This window comes from Heptranchias perlo, chromosome 16, assembly GCF_035084215.1.
Source record: "Heptranchias perlo isolate sHepPer1 chromosome 16, sHepPer1.hap1, whole genome shotgun sequence".
NCBI lineage: Eukaryota > Metazoa > Chordata > Chondrichthyes > Hexanchiformes > Hexanchidae > Heptranchias > Heptranchias perlo.
In genome coordinates this window covers 63,959,087-63,985,707 of record NC_090340.1, presented here as the reverse complement: position 1 = coordinate 63,985,707, position 26,621 = coordinate 63,959,087, and the positions used below count along the sequence as shown (strand labels likewise).

Genomic DNA, 26,621 nt, shown 5'->3' with positions numbered 1-26,621 from the left:
GCGTAGGCTTCAAGGAGATCTTGAAACATTTGCCTGAGGAAGGAGAAAATCTCCGAAAGCTTGTGAATTTAAAATAAAATTGCTGGACTATAACTTGGTGTTGTAAAATTGTTTACAATTAAATTGTGTCAGGAGAGGATGTTTAGAGCTAGGGTGAAATGCTGGTGGTTCCAGTCTGTTGCTGGTAGGATCAATTTGAAGTGATTGAGAATATTGCACAAGGGAATTAAGGGATATGGGGATCGGGCAGGAAAGTGGAGTTGAGGTCGAAGATCAGCCATGATCTTATTGAATGGCGGAGCAGGCTCGAGGGGCCGAATGGCCTACTCCTGCTCCTATTTCTTAAGTTCTTATGTTCTTAGATGTATTGTACTGTATTAAAGTGTCTTGGGATTAGTGTGATTATTTTTGTTTCCCCAATAACATCAATTCTAATACTGCCATTTCTAAGTTCAAAATGTTCTCTCTGAATGTAACTCAAGTTTGAAAGCACAAATCTATAATTGTACTGGTCAGTGGTTTTCAATTTAAATAGATAAATATAGACGGGAAATGTCAAATGTTTTATGCTGGCAGCTCTGGTTGTCTTTAGGACACTGGATACCTGGGAGTGAGTTACAGGCCGTGGCCTAATTGAAAGACTCGGATTAAATAATAAACTGCTTGAATAACACTGAAAGCGTTTTCTAACAATCTGGACACCAGGATGAGATTGTAGTCTTGTAATCACTCCCGTCTGTGCTTTTTTTTTTACACTAGGACATGGTGCTGTTTCGGGTGTTTGGTATCTGCAAGTCTTTTGGGCATGTCGTCTATTCAGTGTGGTGATGTGTGATGACATGAGCACTGAAGGATAAATGATGTAACTGTTCCTATCTGTCTGCATGATGTTCGTGCATCTCCAGCCAGGGTTTATCCTTCCTCCCCCACAGCATCACAGCTAGTGTTCCTCAAGTGTCCATCCTTGGCCACTCTTCTCCCTTATCTGCATGCTGACTCTTCATGATATGATCTGCAGGCACAGCTTCAGCTTCCATACGTACCCAGCTCTATCTCTCCACCATTTCTCTTGGCCACCATAGTCACCTCTGCATTGTCAGGAGGTCTGTCTGCCATCAGGTGACGATGAATCACAATTTCCTTCAGCGGATCAACAGGAAGACTGAAGCAGTCATTTTCGGCCCTGCCATAAACTCTGCTCCTTTGATGCCCGCTTAGGCTGAACAAAACTGTTGGCAGTCTTGCGCCATGTTCAACCCTGCACTGAGCTGAATACCCCACATCCTTTCCATCACCAAGTCCGCCCATTACCATCCATGGTACAGTATCCTTTGCTGCCCAAACTCTTATCCATGTCCAGAATCGGATAGTCCTATACTCTCCCCATCAGCCTCTCATCATCCACCCTCCACAAATTTCACCCTGTCCAATGTGCAGCCGCCCACACTAAGCACTGCTTCTCTCACCTCCTCGCTGGCCTACATTGGCTCTGCATACTTCTGTGCATCCGATTTAAAATCCTAAAATCCTGGACTACTTTCGATTGCCTAAAGGGGTTGGAGAGGAATTTCCCTGATTTAGAATTTTTTGGCCTGCGTTTTTATCTTTTTTTATGCCTCTCCCAAGAGATTACATGGCTCTGGGCAGGTGGGGAGTGTCTGTATCATGATTTAAATTTTTAAAAAATGTACTCCTCAGATGTGGGCGTTGCTGGCAAGGCCGGCATTTATTGCCCATCCCTAGTTGCCATGAACTGACTGTCTCTCTAGACCACTTCAGAGACCGGGTAAGGAAGGCAGGTTTCCTTCCCTAAAGGACATTAAACCAGTTGGGTTTTTTACGACAATCCGACATCTTCATGGTCACTTTTACTGACACCTTTTTATTTCCAGATTTTTAAAAACAGAATTCAAATTCTCAAACAGCCAGGGTGGGATTTGAAATCACATTCTCCGGATTATTAATGTAGGCCTCTGGATTACTGGTCCAGTACTATACCCACTACACTATCATACCCAATGCACTAGGCATCACAGTTATATGGAATGGGCTAGGCGGGCCGGTGGGCCTTTTCCTGTTCATCATTTTCCTATGGCCTAGTCTTCAAGTCCCTCCATGACTTTGCATCTTCCTACATCTGCACCATACACCTCCTCCTACACCGTTTGGTCCTCTGACACTGGCCTCCTGTGTGTCTACCCCACTCTGTGCCCACCATTGGCAGCCGTGCCTTCAGCTGCCTTGGCCGTACTCTCTGGAGCTCCCTCCCTAAACCCCTCTGCCTCTCTTCCATTCCTCCTTTTAAAAACCTCTCCAAAATCCAACTTTTTGCCCTGCCCCTGTCACCCTTCCTAAACTCTCTCGCACGCCCCAGCCTTTGTTCCTCTTGTTATTCTTTTGTAAAGCTGCTCCAGGCAACTTTTACGTCAAAGGCATTATATAAATACAGGTTGAACGTGATATAAATGTAAGTTGTTATTGTGATTGTTGCAAGTTTATCAAGTGAAGTAATTGCAGCTATTATTGGGAATATGCTGATAGGGTGAGATGAAGTAGGGAGGGAGGAGGCTCATGTGGAGCATAAACACCAGCACAGACCAGTTGGGCCGAATGGCCTGTTTCTGTGCTGCAGCTTCGATGTAATTCGCCGTAATTCTCTGCTGTGAGCTATTCAGTGATTCTACCCATGAACCATGCTGTAACATTTTGCTGCAAACATTTCAAATCCAAATTGGGATGAGTTCTCCATCCTCATATAGAGGCACTGGAGAAGGTGCAAAAAAGATTCACAAGGATGATACACATAGCAGGAAAGGCTGAACAGGCTGGGACTCTTCTCTCTGGAAAGGAGAAGATCGAGGGATGACCTGATTGAGGTCTACAACATAATGAAAAGGTTCAATAGGGTAGATGTAGAGAAAAAGTTTCCACTTGTGGGGGAGTCCAAAACTAGAGTTCATAAATATAAAATAATCACTAATAAATCCAGTAGGGAATTCAGGAGAAACTTCTTTACCCAGAGAGTGGTGAGAATGTGGAACTCACTACCACAAGGAGTAGTTGAGGCGAATCTGGATAAACACATAAGGGAGAAAGGAATAGAAGGATACTCTGATAGGGTGAGATGAAGTCGAGAGGGAGGAGGCTCGTGTGGAGCATAAACACCGGCACATTGGGCCGAATGGCCTGGGCTGTAGTTTCAATGTAGCTTGATGTCCTCTTTTCCCACCTTGTGCTGACATACATTTGTAACAGCCAACTAATCGTGTCCCTATTTGTTTGGAATTGATTTCATCGCCTAATGGGATGTGTAGAGCACAATGATTCATCTCTGCATTGCACACTGGCCATGTGAAGCTGAGTCCAGTGTATGTAAACAACATAACTTTTCACATCATACCGGTGCAAAAACTGCAGTACAGCTGAATTGTTTACTTCACGAGTTACCAGGTCATGAGTGAGTTAGCATTCTCGTGAGTATCGTGGTATAAATCCTGTTTCTTGGTTCCCTAGGAAGTTCAGTAACTCTCGATACAAGTTTTCTTCAGGTCAGAATCTGAAAATCTTACAAGTAATATGGCCTCAAAAATGTGAAAGATTCAAGCTTTTCTTGAAACTTTTCTGCTTTATCTAGGCATCTTTAAGTTGTGTGCATGTATTCAGTTTGCTGCTGTACTTCGAGATTGTATTGCAGAATTTATGTTGAGAGCTGTTCATTTTAAAATGTATTAGTTACATCATGTAAGTCTTCAGCTGCCAACCCACTAAACTCTGGAATTCCCCTCCTAAACCTCTCCACCTAGGATCATAGAATGGTTACAACACAGAAGGCCATTCGGCCCAACGAGCCCGTGCCGGCTCTCTGCGAGAGCAATCCAGTTAGTCCCATTCCCCCGCCCTATCCCTGTAGCCCTGCAGATTTTTCCCTTCAAGTACTTATCCAGTTCCCTTTTGAAGGCCACAATTAAATCTGCCTCCACCGCCCCCTTGGGCAGTGCATTCCAGATCATAACCACTTGATGTGTAAAAAAAAAGTTTTTCCTCATGTCGCCCTTGGTTCTTTTGCCAATCACCTTAATTCTGTGTCCTCTGGTTCTCAACCCTTCTGCCAATGGGAACAGTTTCTCTCTATCTACTTTGTCTAGACCCCTCATGATTTTGAACACTTCTATCAAATCTCTTCTCAACCTTCTCTGCTCTAAGGAGAACAATCCCAGCTTCTCCAGTCTATGCACATAACTGAAGTTCCTGAGCCCTGGAACCATTCTAGTAAATCTTTTCTGCACCCTCTAAGGCCTTCACATCCTTTCTAAAATGCGGTGCCCAGAACTGAACATAATACTCCAGTTGTGGCCGAACAGTGTTTTATAAAGCTTCAACTTAACTTCCTTGCTTTTGTACTCTATGCCTCTATTTATAAAAGCCGAGGATCCCCTATGCTTTTTTAACTGCTTTTTCAACCTGCCCTGCTGCCTTCAACGACCTGTGCACTATACCCAGGCCTCTCTGTTCCTGCATCCCCTTTAGAATTGTACCCTTTAGTTTATATTGCCTCTCCTCGTTCTTCATACCAAAATTTATCACTTTGCACTTTTCTGCGTTAAATTTCATCTGCCACGTGTCCGCCCATTCCATCAGCCTGTCTATGTCCTCTTGAAGTCTATCACTATCCTTCTCACTTCCAAGTTTTGTGTCACCTCTCTCTCCTCCTTTAAGACACTCCTTACATCCTACCTCTTTGACCAAGCTTTTGGTCACCTGTCCTAATATCTCCTTATGTGGCTAGCGCAATGTCAAATTTTGTCTGATTATGCTCCAATGAAGCGGCTTGGGGTATTTTACTACATCAATATAAGGTGCTTTATAAATGTAAGTTGTTGTTGAGTCAAATTAGAAGGATGTCCAATTTCCTTAATGAGTGGCAGGAAATGGTTAAATTTTACTGTTAGCAAAAGTTGGTGACTATCTCCTAATGTTCAAGTTGTTGTTAAAAGTTCCCAAGCATTTGTGCCATCTGAGAACTTTTTAAACTTGGCTTCTTATTGAGTTAATGCAGCAAAGAGATTGTGAGATTGCCTTGTGAGATGGTCTTCTCTCCGCTGGGTGAGCTCTGGGTGGATTTTGCCCTGAATTACACCGGACCAACTGTGTTGATATGAAACCAAAAGCAGCTGACATCACTGCAAACAGTAGCTTATTACATTTAACAGTAGTTTTTACCAATCTCCTCAGGAGGGGTTACTGTCAAGAGAGTCTCTTCTCATTAACAATGTGCTTTAAAACAAGAGTGTTTTGCTGTTGAAAAGCATTGATGGAAGGGGTGAGACCTACAGAGCGGGATTCACCTGTCCTGCTCCTCTCAGACGTGGTATCCTGGGACTACTTTGACTGACCAGGGTCACCAAACAAGAATCAACACAATACGTGCCCCATTTAGGGCACCACTAATCTAGGAAAGAAAACATGTGATCCAATCAACATAGGCAAAACAAAAAGTCCCAACAAAAGCAAAGGGAACCGTCCCAGCCTGGGGTGTTAAACGCGAAAATGGCTCTCGGTGTTATTACTGAAATTTCAGTAACGCATAACCATTGGGAGTGTGAAATGTTCCCACCCTGTCCACTTGGACTGTGCAAAACACCCAGCAGTACAATTATAGATCCTGCCCTTCCAAAAGTGGGTTGAGTCTAAACAGTGTATTCTGAGCTGTATAACTCCAGAATGAAGTACTGGTGGGACAGTCCTGTCATTGGTAGTGAGATATCTATATATAATAGATTACTTCATAGATATCAGTGTCCAGCCAATTCGGTTCACTCCTCGTGACATTAAGAAGTGGCTTAGTACTCTGGACACAGCAACGACTATGGGCCCTGACAACATCCTAGCAGTAGTGCTGATGACCAAGCTAAAGGTTCCCAAGCCCAGCTGTTCCAATACAGCTGTGACGCTAGCATCTGTCTGACGACATGGGAGATTGCCCAGGTATGTCCTATCCACAAAAATCTGGATAAATATAACGCAGCCAATTATCGCTCTATCATTCTCCTCCAATCATCAGTAAAGTGATGGAATGAGTCATCAATAGCAACACCTTTTCACCAATAACCTACTCAGTTCGGTTTCCACCAAAACCACTTGGCTCCAGACTTGATCCAGAGATTGCCCAAGAGGTGAGAGTAGTTGTCCATGGCATCAAGGAGCCCTCGCAAAACTAAGGTCAATGGGGGTCAAAGGGAAATCTCTCCAATGATTGGAGTCATTACTGAGGCAAAGAATGATGATTGAGCTTATCGAAGCTTCAGTCCTCACACCACCGGGGCATCACCGCAGGGGTTTCTGAGGGAGGTGATCTTGGCCCAACCATCTTCAGCTGCTTCATTAATGACATTCCCTCCGTCATAAGGTCAGGAGTGGGGCTGTTCGCTGAAGGTTCCACGGTGTTCAGCTGCATTCACAACCCCACCGATAGTGACACAGCCCATGGAAGCCCACCCCAGCACCTAGATAATATCCAGACTTAGACTGGCAATGGCAATACATCATCGATTACACCTGCTAGAACAGTAGGAAGGCAGGCTGATTGACATGTTGTCTCTTCCAATCTTTAAATTTTCTGTGTCTCTTCCAATCTTTAAATTTTCTGTGTTTCTATAAATGTTCAGAGTGGTGATGGTGAGGTAGGCACTGGGCTGTATTGTACCTGGGGAGAGGTGGGCACTGGGCTGTATTGTACCTGGGGAGAGGTGGGCACTGGGCTGTATTGTACTTGGGGAGAGGTGGGCACAGGGCTGTAGTGTACAGTATTGTACCTGGGGAGAGGTAGGCACTGGGCTGTAGTGCACAGTATTGTACCTGGGGAGAGGTAGGCACTGGGCTGTAGTGCACAGTATTGTACCTGGGGAGAGGTAGGCACTGGGCTGTATTGTACCTGGGGAGAGGTGGGCACTGGGCTGTATTGTACCTGGGGAGAGGTAGGCACAGGGCTGTAGTGTACAGTATTGTACCTGGGGAGAGGTAGGCACTGGGCTGTAGTGTACAGTATTGTACGTGGGGAGAGGTGGGCACTGGGCTGTAGTGCACAGTATTGTACCTGGGGAGAGGTAGGCACTGGGCTGTATTGTACGTGGGGAGAGGTGGGCACTGGGCTGTAGTGTACAGTATTGTACGTGGGGAGAGGTGGGCACTGGGCTGTAGTGCACGGTATTGTACCTGGGGAGAGGTAGGCACTGGGCTGTAGTGCACGGTATTGTACCTGGGGAGAGGTAGGCACTGGGCTGTAGTGCACGGTATTGTACCTGGGGAGAGGTAGGCACTGGGCTGTAGTGTACAGTATTGTACGTGGGGAGAGGTGGGCACTGGGCTGTAGTGCACGGTATTGTACCTGGGGAGAGGTAGGCACTGGGCTGTAGTGCACGGTATTGTACCTGGGGAGAGGTAGACCCTAAGCTCTGGAATTCCCTCTCTCAACCTCTACTTCTCCTTTAAGAGCCTCTTTAAAACCTACCTTTGAACCGAGCTTTTCTCCTGTCTTATTATCTCTTTATGTGGCTCGGTTTCAATTTTTGTCTTGATAATCGCTCTTGTGAAGCTCCTTGGGACGTTTTACTATGTTAAAGGCGCTATATAAATGCAAGTTGTTGTTTTGCTGCCTCCTGACGTGACGGTCTCTTGCAGCTGATGGTAACCCCAGAGTAAGTGCTGGATTCACTGAGGATGATCCTGTATAAAAGGATCTTCCTGGCAGCCCGGTTGATGGTGACTGTACAAGACTGATGTGTCAGGCATGGGCCCACTAACGTGGCCCAAAACCAACGTCAAAAACAGCTTTAACTCATCATCTTAAATTGCCCCCAACACTACCACTAACACACCTATAATCCCCAGCACCTCACCCTGTCTGACCGACCAGTCAATGGAAAGGAAAATCCATCAAGGAGAGATTACACAAACTAGGGTTGTATTCCTGGAATTTAGAAGATTAAGGGGTGATTTGATCAAAAGTTTTCAATATATTAAGGGGAACTGATAGGGTGGATAGAGAGAAACTATTTCCGCTGGTTGGGGCGTCTAGGACTAGGGGACACAGCCTAAAAATTAGAGCCAGGACTTTCAGGTGTGAAGTTAGGAAACACTTCTACACACAAAGGGTGGTAGAAGTTTGGAACTCTCTTCCACAAACAGCAGTTGATGCTAGCTCAATTGTTAATTTTAAATCTGAGATTGATAGATTCTTGTTAACCTAAGGTATTAAGGATAAGGGGCTAAGGCGGGTATATGGAGTTAGGTCACAGATCAGCCATGATCTCATTGAATGGAGGAATAGGCTCAAGGGGCTGAATGGCCTCCTCCTGTTCCTATGATCGTCATTGTCCCTTTCTAACCCTCGCCAATGTTGAATTTCACCCCATGTATGTGTTTATACAATATATTATAAAATAGCTTTTTTAAAAATGCAAGAGATCAGTGTAGCAGTCGGGAAGCAGCGTAGCATCGCAGTTAGAAATGGGCACTTTTTATTTATTGTAACAAGTGGCCTATGGTATTTAGAATCTCTGCTGATACTGTACGCAAGAGTGGTGTGGAAATGGTGCAGGAGGATCGCAGTGTGTGGATAAAGTCTGACCTGTAGACTAAAAGTCTCAACAAGTGTTATATTACAACAGCATCATGCTATTCAGATTGCTGATTGTCAGCATGTTCTACATAACCAGAACCTGTTTAACGTAGGAAAATGTCCACAAGGTGCTTCACAGAAGTGTATCAGATAAAAATAGACGCTGAGATATTAGGAGGAGTGACTAAAATCTTAGTCAAAGAGGTAAGTTTTAGGCAGTGTCTTGAAGGAGAAGAGAGAGGAGAGCTTTACGTAGAAACATAGAAAATAGGAGCAAGAGTAGGCCATTCGGCCCTTCGGGCCTGCTCCGCCATTCAAATTGATCATGGCTGATCGTCTAACTCAGTACCCTGTTCCCGCTTTTTCCGCATTAAGAAATATATCTATCTCCTTTTTGAATACATCTAATGACTTGGCCTCCACTGCCTTCTGTGGTAGAGAATTCCACAGGTTCACCACCCTCTGAGTGAAGAGATTTCTCCTCATCTCGGTTCTAAATGGCACACCCCGTATCCTGAGACTGTGACCCCGGTTCTGCCATCGGGAACATCCTCCCTGCATCTAGTCTGTCGAGTCCTGTTAGAACTTTATATGTTTCGATGAGGTCACCTCTCATTCTTCTAAACTCGAGTGAATATAGGCCTAGTCGACCCAATCTCTCCTCATACATCAGTCCTGCCATTCCAGGAATCAGTCTGGTCAACCTTCGTTGCACTCCCTCCAAGGCAAGGACATCCTTCCTCAGATAAGGAGACCAAAACTGCACACAATACTCCAGATGTGGTCTCACCAAGGCCCTGTATATCTGCAGTAAGACATCCCTGCTCCTGTACTCAAATCCTCTTGCAATGAAGGCCAACATACCATTCGCCTTCCTAACTGCTTGCTGCACCTGAATGCTCGCTTTCAGCGACTGGTGTACAAGGACACCCAGGTCTCGTTGCACCTCCCCTTTTCCTAATCTATCACCATTCAGATAATAATCTGCCTTTCTGTTTTTACAACCAAAGTGCATAACCTCACATTTATCCACGTTATACTGCATCTGCCATGTTCTTGTCCACTCACCCAACTTGTCTAAATCACATTGGAGCCTCTTTGCATCCTCCTCACAGCTCACATTCCACCCCAGCTTTGTGTCGTCTGCAAACTTGGAAATGTTACATTTAGTTCCCTCATCCAAATCATTGATATATATTGTGAATAGCTGGGGCCCAAGCACTGATCCCTGCGGTACCCCACTAGTCACTGCCTGCCACCCGGAAAAAGACCCGTTTATTCCTACTCTCTGTTTCCTGTCTGTCAACCAACTCTCAATCCATGCCAGTATATTCCCCCCCAATGTCTAATAGTGATAGACTTCAAGAGGATATAGGCAGGCTGGTGGCATGAGCTTACACGTGGCAGATGAAATTTAACGCAGAAAAATGCAAAGTGATACATTTCAGTAGGAAGAACGAGGAGAGGCAATATAAATTAAAGGGCACAACTCTAAAAGGGGTACAGGGACAGAGAGATCTGGGGGTATATGTGTACAAATTGTTGAAGGTGGCAGGGCAGGTTGAGAAAGCGGTTAAAAAAGCATATGGGATCCTGGGCTTTATAAATAGATGTGGAGATGCCGGTGATGGACTGGGGTTGACAATTGTAAACAATTTTACAACACCAAGTTATAGTCCAGCAATTTTATTTTAAATTCACAAGCTTTCGGAGGCTACCTCCTTCCTCAGGTGAACGATGTGGAAAAGCTTGTGAATTTAAAATAAAATTGCTGGACTATAACTTGGTGTTGTAAAATTGTTTACAATTTATAAATAGAGGCATAGAGTACAAAAGTATGGAAGTGATGATGAATCTTTATAAAACACTGGTTCGGCCACAACTGGAGTATTGTGTGCACTTTCGGAAGGATGTGAAGGCCTTAGAGAGGGTGCAGAAGAGATTTACTGGAATGATTCTAGGGATGAGGGATGCTAATATCAGCTGGAGTATGTTAGACATAGTAAAAGTCACAAACTTGTGGTGACATGCTAACCTACAAGAATGCAGCTGTGTTCTCAACCCTGAGATTTCTCAAGGTCGTCCCAGTGATTTTAATAAAGTGTAATAGTGGAACATGTGTCTGATATATTTGCTGCATATCCCTTTTACATTTTCCCTTTTTGCTCTGCAGTTACTAAGTGTTCAGGTCTGGGCATGAAACGGCCTCAATGCTGCCTGACTCCTTTCCAATCGGAGAACAAACTACCGATACAACCCCAGAGAACAGTAGCCGAGCTTAAACTGAAGTATTGCTTTTCTTAAATTGATTTTTATTCTTCCCTTTTTTGCCAATTTTCGTCCCCTCCCCCCCCCCCCCCCCCCCCCGGCCCCCCTGCCTTTCCCAACGGCGCAGGCTCCTCGCTGGGATGAGCAGTATGGGTATGCTGTGCTTGTAGTCGCAGCAGAGATCTCCTACAGCACTGTTATAGGGCCTTGTGCGATGTTGACCACACTGTGTTGGGCCATGTGCATTTAAGACGCCCAGTGAGAACTTTATACTTTACGTCCTAGAGGCTCACATTCTGTCTGATGTGTCCGGGTGGGGTTGAAAGAGGAGCTGGAATCAAGGGATAACTCCAACAACAACAACTTGCATTTATATAGCACCTTTAACATCATAAAACGTCCCAAGGCACTTAATAGGAGCGTAATCAGACAAAAATTGACACCCAGCCACATAGAGATATTAGGACAGGCTTGATCAAAGAGGTAGGTTTAGGAGTGCCTTAAAGGAGAGGAGAGAGGTGGAGAGGTTTAGGGAGGGTGCTCCAGAACTTAGCGCCTAGGCTGCTGAAGGCACGGCTGCCAATGGTGGAGCTAAGGATATTGGGGATGGTAATTGTATGGGTTTTGTGCTGGTTGTCAGGCTCACACTGCACCACCCTTTATTTCACTGTCATGGGGCGTAGCATATTTCATGCTATTAATATTGAGAAACCTGGGTGAACGGCCAAGGGCCACGGTGCAGCACCAAGGTTGAAAAGAGTGGGAGAGAAGGCGAGTTAAATGGGGAAGTGGTGAATAGGTGGCGCCAAGCTTGGGTTTTAATAGCCTGTAGACTGGAGGAGGAAGGGAATCCTGAGGGAGGGGAGGAATTTGAGATTCTAAGGAAGGAATGAGTTGGAGTCAGAGACAGTTGAGTCTTGATTTCAACATAGTGAGGTTGTAGGGAGAGGGCAAAGTATGTAGGTGGTGGACTTGGACCGTAGCAGGAACAAGAGAGGAAAATTCAGAGTTAATATAGAAAATAAGTGGCATAGAACAGTGGATAGAAAATAAGAGGCATATTACAGTGTAAATTGGTTAGTGGTGACCTCTGAGTACAGAACTCAATGACCAATACGAGTTGGATGTTATACAGTCAACATAAACAGATAGCTCAGCTGGTCAAACCAGTGAATAACACTCAGATAAGTAAATACTAGGTTTAAAGAAAAAAGAAACACTTGCATTTATATAGCGCCTTTCATGCCCTCAGGGCGTCCCAAAGCGCTTTACAGCCAGTGAAGTACTTTTGAAGTGTAGTCACTGTTGTAATGTAGGAAACGCGGCAGCCAATTTGTGCACAGCAAGATCCCACAAACAGCAATGTGATAATGACCAGATAATCTGTTTTAGTGATGTTGGTTGAGGGATAAATATTGGCCCAAGACATCGGGGAGAACTCCCCTGCTCTTAGAATCATAGAAAGGTTACAGCACGGAAGGAGGCCATTCGGCCCATCGAGTCCGCGCCGGCTCTATGCAAGAGCATTCCAGCTAGTCCCACTCCCCCGCCCTATCTCTGTAGCCCTGCAAATTTTTTCCTTTCAAGTACTTATCCAGTTACTTTTTGAAGGCCATGATTGAATCTGCCTCCACCACCCCCTCGGGCAGTGCATTCCAGATCCTAACCACTCGCTGGGTAAAAAAGATTTTCCTCATATCACGTTCGGTTCTTTTGCCAATCACCTTAAATCTATGTCCTCTGGTTCTTGACCCTTCCGCCAATGGGAACAGTTTCTCTCTATCTACTCTGTCTAGACCCTTCATAATTTTGGATACCTCTATCAAATCTCCTCGTAACCTTCTCTGTTCCAAGGAGAACAATCCCAGCTTCTCCAGTCTATCCATGTAACTGAAGTCCCTCATCCCTGGAATCATTCTAGTAAATCTCTTCTACACCCTCTCTAAGGCCTTCACATCTTTCCTAAAGTGCGGTGCCCAGAACTGGACACAATGCTCCAGTTGTGATTGAACCAGTGTTTTATAAAGGTTCATCATGACTTCCATACTTTTGTACTCTATGCCTCTATTTATAAAGCTCAGGATCCCGTATGCTTTTTTAACTGCTTTCCCAACCTGTCTTGCCACCTTCAATGATTTGTTCACATATATCCCCAGATCTCTGTGTTTCCTGTACCCCTTTTAGAATTGTGCCCTCTAGTTTATATTGCCTCTCCTCATTCTTCCTACTGAAATGTATCACTTTGCATTTTTCTGCGTTAAATTTCATCTGCCACATGTCCGCCCATTCCACCAGCCTGTCTATATCCTCTTGAAGTCTATCACTATCCTCCTCACTGTTCACCACACTCCCAAGTTTTGTGTCATCTGCAGATTTGGAAATTGTACCCTGTACACCCAAGTCCAAGTCATTAATATATATCAAGAAAAGCAATGGTCCCAGCACCGACCCCTGGGGAACACCACTGTACACCAGTCCAAAAAACAACCGTTCACCACTCCTCTCTGTTTCCTGTCCCTTAGCCAATTCTGTATCCATGCTGCTACCATCCCCTTCATTCCATGGGCCGCAATCTTGATGATAAGCCTACCGTGCGGCACTTTATCAAACGCTTTTTTAAAGTCCATATACACCACATCAACTGCATTGCCCTCATCTACCCTCTCTGTTACTTCATCAAAATACTCTATCAGGTTAGTTAAATATGATTTGCCTTCAACAAATACGTGCTGGCTTTCCCTAATCAATCCAACCTCGTCCAAGTGACTGTTAATTCTGTCCCAGATTATCGTTTCTAAATATTTCCCCACCACCTCCTTCGAAAAGTGGCTGTGAGATCTTTTATGTCCAACTGAGAGGGTAGACGGGGTCTCGGTTTTACATTATATCCGAAAGACAGCACCTCCGACAGTGCAGCACTCCCTCAGTACTGGCACCAGGAGTGTCAGCCTGGATTACGGGCTCAATTCTCTGGAATGGGACTTGAACCCACGACCTTCTGACTCAGGCAGGAGTGCTACCCACTGAGCTGGGGTTTAAACCCTGGTCTGGACAGAGTTAGCTCATCTCAGCCAGGGTAGAGTTAAGTGCAGTACACTTAGCCTTAGCAATATTTGGTTAGTCAAGGACCAAACTACTGCAGATCACTAACCAGTGACTCGTGCTGGGAGTGGACAAGGTGGGTGGGATTCGGCTGTAATTTCCCCACCCGTCCCCAGTCAAATAACCTGCAGAACATTCAGCATCTACTCTGACGGGCAGTGCTGGACGATGTCTGTGGAACTGTACCCCAGTAAAGTGTAAAGAATGTGGAACAGTACCCCAGTGAGGAGTAAAGGATGTGGGAGTGTACCCTAGTAAAGAATGTGATACTGTACTCCCAGTGAGGAGTACAGGATGTGGAACTGTACCCAGTAAAGAGTAAAGGATGTGGAACCGTACACCAGTAAGGAGTAAAAGATGTGAAACTGTACCCCATTGAGGAGTAAAGAGTGTGGAACTGTACCCCACTGAGGAGTAAAGGTTGTGGAACTGTACCCCAGTGAGGAGTAATGGATGTGGAACTGTACCCCACTGAGGAGTACAGGATGTGGAACTGTACCCCACTGAGGAGTACAGGATGTGGAACTGTACCCCACTGAGGAGTACAGGATGTGGAACTGTACCCCACTGAGGAGTACAGGATGTGGAACTGTACCCCAGTGAGGAGTACAGGGTGTGGAACTGTACCCCACTGAGGAGTACAGGATGTGGAACTGTACCCCACTGAGGAGTACAGGATGTGGAACTGTACCCCAGTGAGGAGTACAGGGTGTGGAACTGTACCCCAGTGAGGAGTACAGGATGTGGAACTGTACCCCAGTGAGGAGTACAGGATGTGGAACTGTACCCCAGTGAGGAGTACAGGATGTGGAACTGTACCCCAGTGAGGAGTACAGGATGTGGAACTGTACCCCAGTGAGGAGTACAGGATGTGGAACTGTACCCCACTGAGGAGTACAGGATGTGGAACTGTACCCCAGTGAGGAGTACAGGGTGTGGAACTGTACCCCAGTGAGGAGTACAGGATGTGGAACTGTACCCCAGTGAGGAGTACAGGATGTGGAACTGTACCCCAGTGAGGAGTACAGGATGTGGAACTGTACCCCAGTGAGGAGTACAGGGTGTGGAACTGTACCCCAGTGAGGAGTACAGGGTGTGGAACTGTACCCCAGTGAGGAGTACAGGGTGTGGAACTGTACCCCAGTGAGGAGTACAGGGTGTGGAACTGTACCCCAGTGAGGAGTACAGGGTGTGGAACTGTACCCCAGTGAGGAGTACAGGGTGTGGAACTGTACCCCAGTGAGGAGTACAGGGTGTGGAACTGTACCCCAGTGAGGAGTACAGGGTGTGGAACTGTACCCCAGTGAGGAGTACAGGGTGTGGAACTGTACCCCAGTGAGGAGTACAGGGTGTGGAACTGTACCCCAGTGAGGAGTACAGGGTGTGGAACTGTACCCCAGTGAGGAGTACAGGGTGTGGAACTGTACCCCAGTGAGGAGTACAGGGTGTGGAACTGTACCCCAGTGAGGAGTACAGGGTGTGGAACTGTACCCCAGTGAGGAGTACAGGGTGTGGAACTGTACCCCAGTGAGGAGTACAGGGTGTGGAACTGTACCCCAGTGAGGAGTACAGGGTGTGGAACTGTACCCCAGTGAGGAGTACAGGGTGTGGAACTGTACCCCAGTGAGGAGTACAGGGTGTGGAACTGTACCCCAGTGAGGAGTACAGGGTGTGGAACTGTACCCCAGTGAGGAGTACAGGGTGTGGAACTGTACCCCAGTGAGGAGTACAGGGTGTGGAACTGTACCCCAGTGAGGAGTACAGGGTGTGGAACTGTACCCCAGTAAGGAGTTGACACCTGCAGAAGAGGACGGGAAAATATTGGCAGGAAAGTGAGGAACAAAAATTAATCTTAAATCAACAATATTTTGGTTTGTTTGGCTGTTCTGGTAATAGAGCCCCTAACTGGAAGGTGTCTGTTGTCTGCTCCCATTTCATGCCCAGGCCTGACTCCCTATCGGAGCTGGGATCTTGCTCCCAGCCTGCTGTTTTGCAAGCTTTGTTTTGATTTATTGAAGATACTCATTCTTGAAAACAGAAGTGAAAAAATTTTTTTTTTGATAACTAGTAAAGTGAAGAGAGAAAACTGGTAGGACTGCTGGGGTAATTTGGAAAGTTACATTGCTTACAGTCAGTGCCATGTACACAGGACACCGGTCTTGTGTAGTAAGTGCCCTCTACACCAGTCATCAAAATCCAAACCAGTGCCTGGTGCTGTAATGTTCGCTCTCTAACAGATATTCGAGTCACTTTTAACAGACAAACTGCCTCACAATGCAGCCATTCGCTGCCTGATGGCACATACACTGGTGCCAGTTAACAGAGTGCCTCTTGAGTGTAATATGAACTTATTAGCATACCATCCAGTATTATACACATTCCAGTAACTGGGCAAAGAGCGCATCTGAATCGTCAACAGGTGGCTATTGGGGGACTCAGCACTGTTTTTGAAATCAAGCGTATGGTTAAGAAAATCTTTAATATTCTACTGTTCAGTGACCAGAGACAGGCATGTATAACAGACCCGCGCACTAGAAGTGGCAGCCACTATACTTCTACTTCACAAACATTCAGCTAAGTCATTATGATTTCATTTCAATTATCACCTCATATCTTAAATAATCTTGGGCTATTTATTGGGTTGCCCTGGATTGTTTTTACAGCAGAGTAGCATTAAGAGTGAGTCATGTACTGTATCCCTGGTGTCCGGGTGAGTGGCAGCTTCCCTTCAATCATAGAATCTTAGAATCATAGAAAGGTTACAGCACGGAAGGAGGCCATTTGGCCCATCGAGTCCATGCCAGCTCTATGCAAGAGCAATCCAGCTAGTCCCACTCCCCCGCCCTATCCTGTAGACCTGCAATTTTTTTCCTTTCAAGTACTTATCCAGTTCCCTTTTGAAGGCCATGATTGAATCTGCCTCCACCACCCCCTCAGGCAGTGCATTCCAGATCCTAACCACTCGCTGTGTAAAAAAGTTTTTCCTCATGTCACCTCTGGTTCTTTTGCCAATCACCTTAAATCTATGTCCTCTGGTTCTTGACCCTTCCACCAATGGGAACAGTTTCTCTCTATTTACTCTGTCTAGACCTTTCATGATTTTGAATACCTCTATCAAATCTCCTCGCAACCGACTCTGTTCTAAGGAGAACAAACCCAGATTCTCAAGTCTATCCACGTAACTAAAGCCCCTCGTCCCTGGAATCATTCTAGTAAATCTCTTCTACACCCTCTCTAAAGCCTTCATATCTTTCCTAAAGTGCGGTGCCTAGAACTGGACACAATACTCCAGTTGTGGCCGAACCAGTGTTTTATAAAGGTTCATCATGACTTCCATACTTTTGTACTCTATGCCTCTATTTATAAAGCCCAGGATCCCGTATGCTTTTTTAACCGCTTTCTCAACCTGCCCTGCCACCTTCAGTGATTTGTGCATATGTACCCTCAGATCTCTTTGTTCCTGTACCCCTTTTAGAGTTGTGCCCTCTAGTTTATATTGCCTCTCCTCGTTCTTCCTATCAAAATTATCACTTCTGCGTTAAGTTTCATCTGCCACGTGTCCGCTCATTCCATCAGCCTGTCTATATCCTCTTGAAGTCTATCACTATCTTCCTCACTACCCTTCCAAGTTTTGTGTCATCTGCAAATTTTGAAATTGTGCCCTGTATACCCAAGTCCAAGTCATTAATATATATCAAGAAAAGCAGTGGTCCCAGCACCGACCCTTGGGGAACACCACTGTACACCTCCCTCCAGTCCGAAATCAAAGACGTTAGTGAACGAGTTGGGCTTTTAAGAAACCTCCCGCAGTTTTCATGGTCATTTCTGGCTGGTGCCCTCCCACAGATTACCAGATTTATTAAACTCAGTTCTACAATTTGCCACAGTGGGATTTGAGCTCTAGGTTACTAGTCCGGTACCAGATCCACTAACAACACCCACATTGGGATTATGTTTCACTCAGTACGTATAATCATGGAATCATACAGCACAGAAGGAGGCCATTCAGCCCATCGTGCCTGTGCCGGCTCTTTGAAAGAGCTATCCAATTAGTTCCGCTCCCCTGCTGTTTCCCTATAGATCTGCAATTTTTCCTTTTTAAGATACCTGGTTACACCCACTTTATGTTCCAGGGTTGCCTAAGATGACAATTCAAAGCAATTCATAATATCAAAGGGTCATTGCTTTATTAAATGTTAATAACCTGGGGACACTGACTGGATCCTGAGCAGACCAGTTCTTCCTGTGTCTTTTTACCCCCATGCTTGTCTTTGGTGGATGTGTGCATGTCTGTGTCTGTGTAGTGTGTGTGTCTGTATGTGCACGCGTGCACCTGTGTACAAGTCTGTGTCTGTGTTTGTAGTGTTTTTGCCGCACTCCCAAGTCTTGTAGTGTGTCTGTTCTGATGCAGTAGGTTTAAAAGCATATAACTGCCAAAAAGGAAAATCTATTGATCAGAAAACTGACGGTGCAAATCTCCCCAGTTCTAATTTGATCTCCACAGGACCTGCTGTAACCATCAATTGGTTTCCTTTCCTCTCCAAAGTCCTTGAACATGTTATCGCCTCCCAAATCCGTGCCCATCTCTCCCGCAACTCCATGTTTGAATCCCTCCAATCAGGTTTCCATCCCTGCCACAGTACTGTAACGGCCCTTATCAAAGTCACAAATGACATCCTATGTGACTGTGACCGTGGTAAACTATCCCTCCTCATCCTTCTCCACCTGTCTGCAGCCTTTGACACGGTTGACCACACCATCCTCCTCCAATGCCTCTCCTCCGTCGTCCAGCTGGGTGGGACTGCGCTCGTCTGGTTCCATTCTTATCTATCCAGTCGTGCAGTGGCTTCTTGTCCCATTCCCGCACCGTTACCTCTGGAGTCCCCCTAGGATCTATCCTTGCCCCCCTCCTATTTCTCATCTACAGGTGACATCATCCGAAAACACAACGTCAGGTTCCACATGTACACTGACGACACCCAGCTCGACCTCACCACAACTTCCCTCGACCCCTCCACTACCTCTGATTTGTCACGTTGCTAGTCAGACATCCAGTACTGGATGAGCAGAAATTTCCTCCAACTAAATATTGGGAAGACCGAAGCCATTGTCTTCGGGCCCCGCCACAAACTCCATTCCCTCGTCACCGACTCCATCCCTCTCCCTGGCCACTGTCTGAGGTTGAACCAGACTGTTCGTAACCTTGGCGTCCTATTTGACCCTGAGCTGAGCTTCCAACCACATATCCGCTCCATCACCAAGACCGCCTACTTCCACCTCCGTAAAATCGCCCGTCTCCGCCCCTGCCTCAGCTCATCTGCTGCCGAAACCCTCATCCATGCCTTTGTTACCTCTAGACTCAACTATTCCAATGCTCTCCTGGCCTGCCTCCCATCTTCCACTTTCCATAAACTTGAGCTCATCCAAAACTCTGCTGCCCGTATCCTAACTCGCACCAAGTCCCATTCACCCATCACCCCTGTGCTCGCTGACCTACATTGGCTCCCAGTCTGGGAACGCCTCAATTTAAAAATTCTCATCCTTGTTTTCGAATCCCTCCGTGATCTCGCCCCTCCCTATCTCTGTAACCTCCTCCAGCCCTACAACCTTCCGAGATCTCTGCGCTCCTCCAATTCTTGCCTCTTGCATATCCCCAATTTTATTCGCTCCACCATTGGCGGCCGTGCCTTCAGCTGTCTAGGCCCTAAGCTCTGGAATTCCCACCCTAAACCTCTCCGCCTCTCTCTCCTCCTTTAAGACGCTCCTTAAAACCTACCTCTTTGACCAAGCTTTTGGTCACCTGTCCTAATATCTCCTTATGTGACTCAGTGTCAAATTTTGTTTGATAATCGCTCCTGTGAAACGCCTCGGGACGTTTTACTGCGTTAAAGGCGCTATATAAATGGGAGTTTTTGTTGTTGATGAATAAGTGGGACTGGCCTACAGAAACAAACTGAGGACTTCCTGTCTCATTATCCTTGAGCCAGGTAGTCTCTGCCTTACCTGCACGATGGGTTGGATTGGTTAGAGGGCCCATTTACTGGTTTTGGCCAAACCTGCTTTTATAATGCAGTCTTGCTAAACACACCAGACTGAGCTTGGGGATACTAGCATCACTATCTATGTCTGTTTGATTGGTGTCCCTTCCACCTCACCCCCCCACCTGTCTCCTCCTCAGTACCTGTAGCCCATATATCTGTGATTTCCAAACAGCAGCACTTTTGTAGCATCTTTTAATTAAATAAAAGGTCCCAAAGCTCTTCAGAGGTGAAAAATAGATATAAAACACTATGTATTTGTAAAAATAATGCTGGTCTGGAGGTCCAGTCTCCATTTTGAGTTTTGTCAGTTTCTGTGCAGCCACATCTCATCTGTTCTTGTTTGTAGGTTCAAAGGATTTCCTGCCTATCACAGTTAAGTTTAACCGTCACTCCTGGGGTCACCGTGCACATTTCTCTCGAGTGCTGGAGGAGCCCCCACCTCATAAACCCTTCGCAAAGAGAATCCAAATCATCAAGGGGCCGTTGACACAAATGAGCACACGGTCTGTCATTTCAACTCACCCTAAAGAGAGTGCAGGTCAGAATGGAGTGAGTGGAGACCAGCTCCAGAGCAGGAGCAGCAGCAGTGTTGGTGCACAGCAAGTCCCGCAGCTCGATCCAGCCAGCCCCTCGGGGGGTGGTAAGGCCATGGCGCCCAGCAAGCAGAGCAAGAAGAACGCAGACCACAGCAAGGAGAGTGAGGAGTATCGGCAGAGGCGCGAACGTAACAACATGGCGGTGAGGAAGAGCCGCTTAAAGAGCAAACAGAAAGCGCAGGATACGCAGCAGAGAGTGGACGAGCTGAAGGAGGAGAATGAACGTCTGGAAGCAAAAATCAAACTGCTCAGCAAGGAGCTGAGTGTCTTAAAGGATTTGTTTCTTGAGCACGCACACAGTTTCTCAGATACCGTGCAGCCGTTCACTGAAAACACTGGTACTGGGCACGAGTCAAACAACATGGGGCAGTAAGGCAGGGCCAAAGGGAACGCATGTCATCGCCAGAGAAATTTTATGGAAAGGGGTTTTGCTTTAAATTGTCCATTTTAATTTAATTTTTTTTTAATGCATAAATTTCTGTTGGAAAGAGCGTCAAGACCAGGGAGTTTTGTTTCTGGAAAGAGTTCAGGTCTCGGGAGCACTGAGAAAGCAGCAGATTGAAGAACGGACTTTATATAAACTGAAAGCACGCTCAGTGCTCACACCATTGTGCACTGGTTAAATGCAGGATTACTCTCGACACTCGGTACTAAGTATCTTCCCTCTCCCATTTCCCACCGTGCTTTTGTTATAGTGAGGTATAATGGTGTATACACAGCTCTGGTTTTCCATTTTCCTGCTTGCAAGCCTGCAATTTCACCCCATTCATTTTACTGGGCAGGAAAATCGTGCAAAAGCAGAAATGTTCGACCTAGGTGTTCAAATGGCCACACTTGTCTGACCACTGAATACTGACCACTGAGTACTAAGTACTGGGCTACTGATTTCAGAAGGAGAGGTTAGGCTGACTAATGGAAATACACAGCAGGCCAGACAGCATCTGAAGGAGAGAAGGCATGTTAACATTGTAAGAGAGTCCCTTCATCACAAGCTGGGGTATTGTGCACTCTTCTTCCTTCTAACCCATTGACCTTCCGACATGCTTTCTAGACAGAAGGGTCTCGGGTTCTGTCGTAGGGTCTCGGGTTCTGTCGTAGGGTCTCGGGTTCTGTCGTAGGGTCTCGCCTGAAACGTGAACCTGTCTATATTTTTCCTCCTTCAGATGCTGACTGTCTTTGCTGGCTCTTTGTTTTTTTTATTTCAGATTTCCAGCATTCGCAGTTTTTCTCTTAGAGTACGGTGGTGTAGTGGTTCTGTTGCTGGACTAATAATTCGAAGATGAGTTCAAATCCCACCAGGGCTGTTTGAGAATTTGAGTTCAGTTTTTTTTTAAATCTGGGAACAAAAGGCTGGTATCAGTTAAAGTGAAATAGTTTAGAACCAGTATGCACTATTTTAATATCACTTCTTAATTGGGGCTGTGCGGAATAACCCAGGATCTCTGTAGCGAGCAACGTTTCTGAGTCTGAAGCTAACAGCAGCCACCAGCACACAGAACTCTCTTCCCTTCACGTTCCGCAGCCTCAATTCTTTTTGTCCCTGGGAGTCTCTTTCTCCCTTTCTTACCCACCTCACCTTCCCCTTTGTCACTCTGCTCTGTGAGCTCTCATCCGTGGCAGCCTGCGGGGGTAGTAACAGTAACTGAGAACCCATCTGATAGGAACCTGAATCACGAGCATGCAGTCGCCTGGAACTGAACCGCAGCCTCGAGCACAATCAAGTGGCTCTGATAAACTGCTCGAGCTTCACTCCCCCCCCGGTTACTCTACTCCCGCCACTTGATTGTGTTATTGCATTGTAGCGTGTTCCCAGCCAGCTGTTACCTTATCACATGTATGAAGCACCATTTATAAAGCTCTTTGCACAATTAACTTAATCCATCCCCACTCGAACAATAATGTACGCAGTGCTCAGATTGCTGAACTGAACCAGACAAGGGTCCTGAACACGTTCTCTACCATTATAGTTTGAATGCCCCACATTTTCCCTCACCCATACCTACTAGACCACCCTCACTGAAAGAACCTACGCATATGTCGTTGAAAGAGATTCCTAAGCACTTCATACACACACGGTAATTTACATTATGCCCATTTTGGGCACAGCAACACCCTACAAACAGCAATGAGATGAATGAGCTGTTTTGGAGGTGTTGATTGAGGGATATCGGGAGAGTTGCCTGGGGCTCGAACCCCCGACCTGACTCAGAGGTAAGAGTGCTACCTAACACTTGTTTGAATAAATATTTCCTGATGGCCCCGCAGTGTTGTCACTAGGGTTTTGGGAAAGTGTAACAGGTATGTTAAATTTTTATTCTGTGCCCACTTGAACACCCAAACGTACAATTGGAGGTTTGTCCATTTGGGTTGTGTTTGGAGAGAGAGTTTTGAGCTGTCTTAATAGTAGGGTGAATCGCTGCTGGGCTTTCAGTGTAGCTGGGGACAACTTGATAAAAACAAAAGTGAGGAGGTGATGCTTCAGTTGGTCAGACCCCATCTGGAGTCCTGCGTTCATCTGTGTCACACCACAAGTGCATCGATTTAAATGTGATGGGCCTGAATGCACTTGATAAGCCTGATGACAACACAGATCCACAATGTAACCTCTGCAAGCCAAGGAAAATGGAGTCATCGGCTTTATCCAGCCCCGTGGATAAGAACATAAAAAATAGGAGCAGGAGTAAGACATAGGCCCCTCGAGCCTGCTCCACCATTCAGTAAGATCATGGCTGATCTTCGACCTCAACTCCACTTTCCTGCCCGATCCCCATATCCCTTGATTTCAATCTCAGCCTTGAGTATACTCAACAACTGAGCATCCACAGCCCTTTGGGGTAGAGAATTCCAAGGATTCACAACCCTCTGAGTGAAGAAATTTCTCCTCATCTCAGTCCTAAATGTCCGACCCCTTATCCTGAGATTATGCCCCCTAATTCTAGACTCTCCAGTCAGGGGAAACAGCCTCTCAGCATCTACCCTGTCAAGCCCTCTCAGAATCTTATATGTTTCAATGAGATCACCTCTCATTCTTCTAAACTCCAGAGAGTATAGGCCCATTCTACTCAATCTCTCCTCATAGGACAACTCTCTCATTCCAGGAATCAATCTATTGAATCTTCATTGCACTGCGTCTAAGGCAAGTATCTCTTTCCTTAGATAAGGAGACCAAAATTGTACACAGTACTCCAGGTGAGGTCTCACCAAAGCCCTGTACAATTGTAGCAAGACTTCCTTACTCTTATACTCCACACCCCTTGCAATAAAGGGCAACATGCCATTTGCCTTCCTAATTGCTTGCTGTACCTGCATGTTAACTTTCTGTGTTTCTTGTACGAGGACACCCAAATCCCTCTGAACACCAACATTTAATAGTTTCTCACCATTTAAAAAATATTCTGTTTTTCTATTCTTCTTACCAAAGTGAATAACCTCACATTTCCCCACATTATACTCCATCTGCCACCTTCCTGCCGACACACCTAACCTGTCTATATCCCTTTGTAGACTCTTTGTGTCCTCCTCACAGCTTACTTTCCCACATAGCTTTGTATCGTCAGCAAACTTGGATACATTACACTCGGTCCCTTCATCTAAGTCATTAATGTAGATTGTAAATAGCTGAGGCCCAAGCACTGATCCCTGCGATACCCCACTAGTTACAGCCTGCCAACCTGAAAATGACCCGTTTATTCCTACTTTCTGTTTTCTGTCCTTTAACCAATCCTCTATCCATGCTAATATATTACCCCCAATCCCCATGAGCCCTTACCTTGTGTAACAACCTTTTGTGTGGCACCTTATCAAATGCCTTTTGAAAATCCAAATATACAACATCCACTGGTTCTCCTTTATCTACCCTGCTGGTTACACCCTCAAAAAACTAATAGATAAGAAGATAAACACTAACCAGCCTGGATACTGGCATTTTAACCCTTCTGAGGGTTATTTGTGCAGTGTGAAAGGTTACTGGATGGCTGCCTGATGGCTCGGTCTGGAGTGACATTTCTCAGTGCAGCAGAAATCCACACAGGCCACAAGGTCCCAGGTTCGATTTCTGAGCTGGCTGATCTCAATAGGTTTGGGGTTACTATAGTTGGCCTCAGTGCCCTGGATATTTGAAGGGGATGGGCTGGGTGAGGGGGTAGGAGAACGCCAACTTGGCTGAGGTTCAGGGGCTCCACGATCCAGGCCCCCCCCCCCAGCCCAGTAGAACGGGGGACGTAATCGAGAACAAAGGCTGTTCACATCAGAAATGGTTCTGTCCATTCTGCTTCTTACAAAAATCAGTTTAAAGACCTACAGTGACCCGTTTTCCTGGGACGCTTCTGAATCAAATCTTGTGTAATCAAAGGACATTGGAGTCTCGAAGGTTTAAAATACTGTATACTTGCCACACACTTTTTTTTATGCATCCACATTTTTCCTCCAGATTAGATTTAATGAATGACTGTTCCTGAAATTGGCAATGAGTTACTGCATCTTGTATTTTTTTTTAAAAGTCCAGTTTTATAAATGAACACATTTTGCCCTATAATAATATAAAGACGAGTTTTATAATATGTAGATGAAATGTTTGTATGTTTCTGTATGGGGGCCTGTGATAAAACGATGTTGCTATATTTTGAAATTAGATTTTTTCTTCTTTAATTTCAGCACTTGAAGAATGGTGAAAATCTGTATATTTTCTGCTGCATTTAAAGAGATTGAATGAGTATTGTACATTTTATAAATGTCCTGTACAAACCCAGATTGCTGATAGTTTACGGTCAGACAAGGGCGGAGCAGTGGAAAAATAACTCAAGTCCGGGGAACAGAATTGGACACATTTCGTAGAGCTGTTTGTGAAGGAGCACCTGACGTTTGTTGAAATCATGACTGCAAGTCCAGTGAAACCTGTATAGACGGACACTCCCAAAAAACAAACACTTACTGACGGTCCCAAATAACTTACATTGTGTAAAAAAAATACAAGGGGCACTCTGAAACGACGGATATTGTAAATTATGAATTACAGACATCCTTCAATGCACCAAGCCCTTTTACACCTTAAAACATGGGACACAAGCTGATGTCACACTTTAAAATGTTTGAAGTATGTCCTGTATCTGAGTCTGAAGATCGTGATGACTGATGGATTGTCACTGGATTCTTTTTTGTCCCTGCCTGTATCGGGGTTTGAATCTCCCCCCACCACCTTCAGCTCCTGTCACTGCCTGTATCGGGGTTTGAATCTCCCCCCCTACAGCTCCTGTCACTGCCTGTATTGGGGTTTGAATCTCCCCCCTACAGCCCCTATCACTGCCTGTATCGGGGTTTGAATCCCCTCTATAGCCCGTCACTGCCTGTATCAGGGTTTGAATCCCCTGCAACCCTGTCCCTACCTGTATCGGGGTTTGAATCCCCCCCTACAGCCCCAGACAGTACATACAATGACCGTTTTGAAAATAAGGACACTTGCAAAAAAAGACAGCTGATGCCAATCCCTTAGGTGTCCCTAATTTACAGGTTTCACTGTACTTTGATCGCTGACCCTTACAATACGCTAATTTGACCCGCTGTAGTTTTTGTTGAGCCTGGTGAATCCTCTCCCCGGCACCTTCCTATTTCAGGCTATAATTGGCCAACACATTTTTGCAATGGCTGTTCTTCCAAGTTTATTTCCCCCCCAGCCTGCACTTAATGCTTCAGTGCGAAATCAGGAACTCACTCTATATGGATTTTGGAGGCAGATACCCACCGTGTACTTCTCTCTGTGGCACAGTGTTGTGCCAGCTTGCTGTGCCACTGGGCAATGGATTACATTTTTTTTAAATCCACACCGAGAAGGATCTAAATTTTGAAATTCCCACGAGCAGGTTGTTTGTGATGGGAGGGTTTAATATGGAGAGAGCAGGTTGTGTGTGATGGGAGGGTTTAATATGGAGAGAGCAGGCTGTGTTGAAATGATCTTACTGTGGAAGCCAGAGTTAACAGGAGAGTATATAAAGGTCCTGTCTA

General features: G+C 45.7%; 1 protein-coding gene across 2 annotated transcripts in view; it reads left to right on the top strand.

Moving 5' to 3' along the window:
• cebpg (CCAAT enhancer binding protein gamma) overlaps nucleotides 1–21,115 on the top strand; it is a 48,177-nt gene extending 27,062 nt beyond the window's left edge. For both annotated transcript variants that reach the window (XM_067998202.1, XM_067998204.1), the window contains exon 2: nucleotides 20,375–21,115. In XM_067998202.1, the coding sequence (XP_067854303.1) occupies nucleotides 20,521–20,997 (477 nt within the window). In that variant the 5' untranslated portion in view covers nucleotides 20,375–20,520 and the 3' untranslated portion in view covers nucleotides 20,998–21,115. The remainder of the gene's footprint in view (nucleotides 1–20,374) is intronic.
• Nucleotides 21,116–26,621: the final 5,506 nt, after the last annotated feature.